This window comes from Chinchilla lanigera, unplaced genomic scaffold, assembly GCF_000276665.1.
Source record: "Chinchilla lanigera isolate Chin_1 unplaced genomic scaffold, ChiLan1.0 scaffold00061, whole genome shotgun sequence".
In the NCBI taxonomy this organism is placed as follows: Eukaryota; Metazoa; Chordata; class Mammalia; order Rodentia; family Chinchillidae; genus Chinchilla; species Chinchilla lanigera.
The window spans coordinates 1,468,101-1,476,013 of record NW_004955462.1 but is presented as its reverse complement, the minus strand read 5'-3'; the positions used below and the strand labels follow the sequence as shown (position 1 = coordinate 1,476,013).

Below are 7,913 nucleotides of genomic sequence, written 5' to 3'. Positions count from 1 at the left end.
ATACTGACTATTGTTATTACCCTAATTCTGCTCAGCCACAAACACCTAATGCACTTGGTTTCACCCCGTGCTTATATAACAACACCCGCTTCCCCTACACGGTCATTCTTCATCTTTCCCTTTGCTTTGGAAAAATTCTACAATCATCCTGCAAGTCCAGTGCTGTTTTTAATTTCCACTTTTTTTATCAATAAGGTCACCAGGCAAATAGTATAAGGATGTGCGTTTATTTTTATTTGTATAAAGAATCACTTATTACATATCAAGGCTATTATTACATTTAAATATAAATTATTAAAATTACCATATCAGCTTACACTAAGAGGACATATCATTTCACATAAATTCAAGTCCCCAAAATGTCAGTGTTTCTTGGGGAAGTTTCCTCAGCTTCATGAACTGATCTGCACATGGAGTTTTCAGACTGCATCCATGACACAGCCAGGGGCTGTTTCTGCTTTTCCATGGCTCCATTTTGCTTTCATAGTGAGGATACTTAGGAAGCAGCTGTTGTAATTTCTTTCGGTCTACTTTGTACTTTTCTGTAGAGGAGTTACACAAAATGGGAGGCTTCATGGAGACATCTTGCCTCAGGCTCATGTTGGCTTTTTTTTTTTGATCAACTCAACAATTTCTGAGAAGGTGTTTAATGCCTCTCCTCACAGCACTGTACTCTCTGGAAGCCAACCTGCATGCTGATCCTCATGTGCTAGGTCATCTCTCAAAGATGTTTACTGTGGTCATCTCTCAAAGATGTTTACCTTTTCAATGTCTAAAGCATATTTTGAACTTTCCCTCCATAAATGGTCACCTTACTGTCCAGAATTAAGATCTACCTCTGATCCACAAATCAAAGTACAATCATGGAAAACAGTTTTTGAGGAAATGAAATTTCTTGACTGAAAGAGCAAAGTCTGATTGACAAGGGAAGGTACCTACCCTTTAACAATATTCTAAAGTTGGAAGAAAGGGGCTTTATTTGGGTGTTTCAGAAAGCTGGAGGAAGTGAACACTTAAAGTATGCCTGATTTTGGCAATGAATGTTAATATATGGAATAAGATAATTTTTTATGTCTTCATAACCAGAAGGTAGCACCAACTTTCCATGATAGAAGTTTGGCACAAGTGTTTCTCATGTTTTGGAATTTTTTTCAAGATAAGGTCCTGTTGGATGAGGTTCAGTTACTACCTTCACTCAAACATGGAGAACTGCTGTGAGTTTGAGGCCAATCTGGGCTACATAGTGAACTCAAGGCCAGTCTGAAATACACAGTGAGACCCTGTCTCAAAAAATAATAATAATAATACAGCTGGAAGGTGGGGGATATAGATTTCTAATTTGGACTATGGTGGGATTCCGTAAACTATTAATGAAAAAAGTCTATAAGAACATGGTGATTTGTTATTTATGGTCTTGATGACATTTTCAAAGTTTTGATCTTGAATAGATTCCTGTGATTGTATGTCCAATATGTATTGGGTAGTTAAAGAGCAAATAAGCCAGGTGAGGGAGTAGGTTATACTGATAGAACAGAAAAACAGGTAAACATGAAACACTTATGTCACTGTAAGTGCTTCATATAAAGAAAGCAGGAGTCTATTAGAGAATATTGAGGGAGTTTGTAGGATGGGGTGGAGGTGGGAATAGAATCCTGTAGTCAGAGAAAACTTTTCTCAGTGTGACATTGCAGCTGGTAGCTAAAGAAGAAGAAACCAGCCAAGGGGAAGTCTAGGAGGGGGACATTCTGCAGCAACAGAACATGGATCATATGTGTTCATCATTGTGCCCTTAACATCCCAGATGACCAGGAAGCAAAGTCTGGGAGAACCATCACCATTATCATTTTTATTCTTACAATGTATCAAAAAGAAATTTGCAAATAAGTGCCTACACATTTTTAGATACTTCATACATAAGTTTTCTTATTTCCATTCTTAGTAAGGCTTGCTATGCTTTTTCTAAGTTCTTTCTTTATTGAAAAAGAGTTATATATTGTATGTAATATTTACATACTACTATTCAAACATAACAAAATTTTTCTACTACTTTGTCCTTTTAGTGTAAGATTTTTTAAAATCCTGATACTAATTGACCAAATGGACACCCTATATATGGGTGCTAGTTACTAGGAAGTTGGAACTTAACTGAGTGAGATTTTCTATTACTCATGAACAGCCCACTGCCATGTGTATCTCATTCAGATCAAAAGGTCCTTTGACACTGATTTTTGCCAAGGATCTGAGAGAACTCTCAGAGTCAAATTTAGGGCTTAAAGAGTTCCAAAAAATAGAAAGGTATGAGAGATTATTAGATCTCTTCAGAGGAAACTTAAGTAAAACTTGGGATTACCCTACAACTATTCCAACAAAATTATTACAGTAAGGACCAGGCCAGAATTATTGCTAGCCCATAAAAAGTGAGGTACATGAAGCAACATCAAGCCAGAGAGAGTCCCTGATTTTTTAAGTGGCATAGCCGCTAAAGAACAACACTAGTATCACCAATTTACTCATTCTGTGAGGTGTAACATTTCAAAATTATTCCAAAAGAACTAAAACAATGTTTAATATAATAGAGCAGTCTATTACCTCTAAAATAAGATTTTGTACATTAAATGGTTTACCAAAGTAACTTTGTGGTGAATTTCTGTTACATAACCAAATATTCTTAAAACTTAGTACATTAGCATTTTAACAAGTCACTTTTTAGTCTTTAAGTGCAGTTTTCACAGTTTTATTCAATTTTTAAAAATGTAACTAACGTATTCTAGACATTTCAATAGTGCTTCATACTTTGTAATCTCATTTAGCATAATTAATCATTTTCAGCGTTATTTTTGCATATGTACAGTGACGATATGAACAGACCAACTCCCTCTCCCTTTTACCCTCAATTAAAAATAAAAAATGAAAAAACAAGAAATGAGATTAGGTTCTAAGAGGGGAACTCATCAATAAAGCTTGGGGATGCAGAAGGTAACTTTCCACTCTCATATTCTACACTGTAGAGTTTCTACACTACAGCATCAACTTTATGAGACTATAGCCAAATACTTTCTAAAACCTTTCAAGAAGCTCCAGTGGATTTCTGGAGCTGTTCTTTTAAATTCAGCATACTCTGCCTGTGCTCTGGGGGCAGCATGGCAATCTGATCTTCAGTCAGTTGGAGAACCTGCATGATCAAAGCTGCTTTTTCTTGATCCTGTGGAGTTACCTGGCTCTGCCCAGGACTAACACTGCTAGGCTGGCCTCCGCCTTGCTTGCCTGCCCCCTGCATACCTGCCCCCTGTATGCTCGCTCCCTGCATGCCTGCCCCCTGCATGCCTGCTCCCTGCGTGCCTGCCCCCTGCATGCTCGCTCCCTGCATGCCTGCCCCCTGCATGCTCGCTCCCTGCATGCCTGCCCCCTGCATGACTGCCTCCTGCATGCCTGCTCCCTGCATACCTGCCCCCTGTATGCTTGCTCCCTGCATGCCTGCCCCCTGTATGCTTGCTCCCTGCATGCCTGCCCCCTGCATGCCTGCCCCCTGCATACCACTTCCAGGATTCCCCACTCCTGATATGCTTGGGACCTGTCTATGTTCCTGAGGGCCACTTGCCCCTATATTAATGGGACCAGGTCCCTGGATTCCACCAGTCATAGGGCCTCTAGAACTACGTCCTGGGCCCTGTATTTCTAATCCTCTTGCATCCATGCCTATTGCTTCCATCCCTCTGGTTTCCACAGCACGGGTCTCCATTCCTCTTTGTTCCATTACTCGGGACTCTAAAACCTCAGTTTCCATCACTCCAGACTCTTTTCCTCCTCTCCTATCATGCACAGAAGGGCCACGGTTATCATGACCAGAGGCATGGTGTATAGGAGGACCCTGATGGGGTGGACCCAGGTAACATCTGGGTTCTACTTCTCTAGTAGTGGAAAGCAAAGTCCTTCCATTTGGGTCATTTGGAACATCTCCTAATAGTCCTCAAGGAGATAGGCCAGCAGGAGTCTTGGGGCCATGAAATATAGGAGCTCTAGGATCTGCCATCTGCCCTTGTCCAGGGACCAGGCCAACATCTGGCATTCCAACTTGTGGCTTCACTACCCCTCCAGGAGTTAAGGAACCTGGTCCAGGTCCAGGAACTGTAGCTGCTACTGGCCCCGGAGCTGGAATTCCACCCTGGATAGAAGTCTGCATCAGAGGAGGAATGTCTTTCCTGGATTTTTTTGCCAAACGCTGAGGCCAACGGGCTGGAGGATTCTGTTGGTTCAACAGATCATTGGGTCCTGGGCAAAGTCGAGGGCCAGGGCCAGAAACAAGACCAGGGCCAGAGACAGACTGAGATTTGCCTGGGATCTGTGGAGTGGCACGTATCTTGCAATGTAGAATTTTCCCGGTAGTCTCAGGATCTATGATGCTCATGACCACTAGTGCCTGCAGCAGAGCATATGACAACTGTGGGCTTTGAAGTAACATGTTTCAAGCTTCCTGGTGACTGTTTTCCACACATCGCTTCATCTGCTTCATCAGCTCTATCATCTGCTCTGGAGGAAGACTGGCCACTGCTCCGGTAGTAGATTTAAGGCACCTTCTGGATTGATAGGATCCCCATAAGGAGAGTCAGCGATGGGCCCTTCAGGCCCTACACTCTTTAACTCCTCCTTATTGTTTTCAGTGGCAGCATTGTCCACCCGAAGCACTCTCCCACTGACCTCACACCCATTGAAGTTCCGCATGGCACTAAGTGCGATCTCCTGGTCTTGGTACTCACAGAAGCCATAACCCTTGGGCTTGCCTGTCTCTTTATCAAAGACCAGCCGGAAACTGGCCACGGGGCCAACCTCGGACAAAATGTCCTTTAACTGCTCCTCAGTTGCCTCATATGGAATGTTTTCCATGAACACAGAGCGCAGCGATTGATGCATTGCTGGGTCTGTCACTTTCAAGCTCGACATGATTCTAGTTTTCCACACAGCTGATAGCAGGTTCTTCCAAGAGTGCAATATTTATATCTTTCTAAGTTCTTCTTTGCCTAAATGTAACAGTTTTTACAAAGCTCTGTTTGTAGTCAACATGGCGTACTCCAGTCTCTTATCATGCCAGGTATCTTATTTTACACTAAAACATTTTTTGTCATTAGAAGTATTTTAAATACTTAATGATATATTATAGCAAGTATGTTAATAAAAATTTGTTTAAATATGTGTTTTTTATATGTCTTCTAATTTTGGCTGTGGATGCAAAGTAATTAGGTATTCTGAGGTTAGTTCCTTCTTGGAATGCGCATGCCTTGTGCATGAATCTTTTTCCTCTGGCCTACTGTGCTCAGTTTAGAGTCAACACCCAAATGAAAATAAAGCACAAGCTTGATCTGCACAGCATATATGACGTTCTCTCTAAAAATGTTTAGTTTTCAGTATATGCTTCTCTTATTCTTAAGTCTAATTGATTTAAGATAGAAGCTCAGATGTCTTTTTAATGATAAGGTGATCTTTGTGTAACACATTATTGATATTTTAACAGTATTTTTGAGCATCTTCAACAGAAGGATGCTGATCATTTATCTGGGACTGTATATCACAGAAGAAAAAAGTTTGTAAATGGACAAAGGGGAGGTAAGAACGTTTTATTTAAAAAGTCATTTGACAAAACACTTATTTCAAATGCGAATATGTTCTAGTAGTAAAGAAAATTACTAATGCTGAGATCCCCACTGCGGCTGAAAGAGTGGGTGCCAAAGCTGGTGGCAACACTCACGCATCCGTCACTGCCCCTGCTGGAGCTGCAGATCCTGATCAGCATGGAGAAGGCTGTCCAGGCGCTGATGGCCCTAAACACCAGCAAGATCACCTCATCCTCTGCAGTTCCTCACTGGCAGGTACCTGCCCCAGCCAAGCCCTGCAATGGGCTCTGTCTCCAGATCCAGTCCCTGACTAACTTGGGCTTCACGGGATCCACGTACAGTCCAGACCTTGGGGGACTGGAGTTTTCTTAGGAGCCTTCCCTGCAGAATCCCAGACTTTTCTCCCAAGCAGCATCTGTTTGAATGCACGTCCACAGTCACTAGGTCCCTCTCATAAAACTCAGATTCAGAGCTCGTGCCAACCACTGGCGCACACAGAACAAGCACTTTCCAAAAATCAGACTGGCTGAAATCCTTAGGGAAATCACAAATTTTTGTTATTGGGTCACAGTGGTGTTTCTCTCCATCCAGATTTTGTAAGGGAAGAGTCCTGGGACCCTATGTAAGCCTAATATGTTTTAGGAATGGAAACCAAGCCTACTGTGATTGCTCACATCTGTAAACTTAGCATTCTGGAAGCCTGAGGGAGGGGGAATCCATGTTTGAGCCCGGCCTAGGCCACTTAGCAAGTTACCAAAGCTTGTCTCAAAACAAAACATAAAAGGACTGGAGACGTAACTCAGTGAAAAGGTACTGGGTTCAATCCTCAGTTCAGTTAAAAAAAGTAAAACACTTTTCTTGCCAAAAGCAATATGCCAACAACATTAAATCTAACTGCTGCCCACACAGCATTTTTTTCTTGAGTTGAAATTTTCCTTCTTTTTCTCCCCACATCTTGTTTCTATCTACAAGGAGGTAATATGAACATGCACATCTCTGTGTGACAGTCACTGTGAACTTTGTTAGGTTGCTTTGGTCTCCTCTGAAGTTCCCAGGATGGAAGGAAACCTGTGTCCATGTCATCACTTTTATGAAAATCCTAACTTTTAACATGCATTTAACTGAGCTCCGGAAATCAGGTTGTGGGTAATTCCTATAATTATGAAAACTGCTTGACACTTTTTGCTCTTTTTTATTTTAAAGGGAATAGAAATTTTTAAAACATTAAAAAGATAGAGAATTACAAAACAAGATGATAGGAAATAAAAAATGATTGTTATATTGCATATTGTTATCTTCAAAATAGTTGTTCAGATTACCACATATAAGTGGGCAAAATTGGTCAACAAAAGAAAAAATTAAGCATTAACTGTTCCTTTCAGTAAACAAATAGAAATTAGTGGTACAATTATCTTAGCTATCTTAGGGGTGTGTGTGTGTGTGTGTGTGTATGTGTGTGTGTATTTCTTTCTTTCTTTTCTCCTTTTCCCCATCCCAGTTGTTCTTTCCTTTTGAGATGTTACTTTCCCTTTCACAGTATCTATTGTGCCTTTCAGTTTTATTTACTCTTTCAGTTTCTTACATTAGGCAGACAGTACGATGTTTACACATGCAGGTCTGATTTATTTCACTTATGAGTATGGTTTTTAGTTGCATTCATTTCCCTGTTGAAGGCTTGAGTTTATCTTTCTTTATTGCTGAGTAATACTCCATTGTATAAAAATACCGTATCTTTTTTATCTGTTCCTCAGCTGATGGGCTTTTGGGTTGTTTCCAAGATTTAGCTATGACAAATTGTGCTGCTATCAACATGGGTGCACATATACTGCTGTGGTATGAGGTTTTCAATTCTTTTGTCTTTTGTCCCATAGTCAAGCATTCAGTTTCCACTCAGGCCCAGTAGCAGGCCAACAGCTATTTTTCAAAGGGAGAGTAGTTATCTGCAGATGATGGCAGAGCCTTGCTCCAAAATCCTAAATGCCTCCACTGCAGTTCACCTCTGGGGGTCTGCCACAGACTCCAAACAGCATCTCTATCCACCACTGACACTTCAAGTACCATGGGATCTGCTGAGCTATATGGCCCCAGGGGCAGAGCAGCTTGAAGAGCAGCCTGGACCTGTTGCAGAGCTTTTCCTGCTCTGGGCCCCACTCTAAATTAGCAGTTTTCGCCAGGGATATAGCTCAGTGGCACAGCACCTGCCTGGCAAGCATGAGGTCATGAGATTGATTCCTGGTACAAAAAAAAAAAAAAAAAAATTAGCAGCTTTCCGAGTCATTGGGTAAATGGACCAGAGTAAAACACCTA

General features: G+C 41.3%; 1 protein-coding gene across 1 annotated transcript; it reads right to left on the bottom strand.

The window, feature by feature from the left end:
* Positions 1–1,268: 1,268 nt before the first annotated feature.
* Positions 1,269–5,048, bottom strand: LOC102012744 (cleavage stimulation factor subunit 2 tau variant-like). Its single transcript, XM_013521365.1, is given in 3 exon segments — positions 1,269–3,309; positions 3,445–4,566; positions 4,569–5,048. Coding segments are annotated over 3 exon segments (1,734 nt in total). The 5' UTR covers positions 4,939–5,048; the 3' UTR covers positions 1,269–3,067.
* Positions 5,049–7,913: the final 2,865 nt, after the last annotated feature.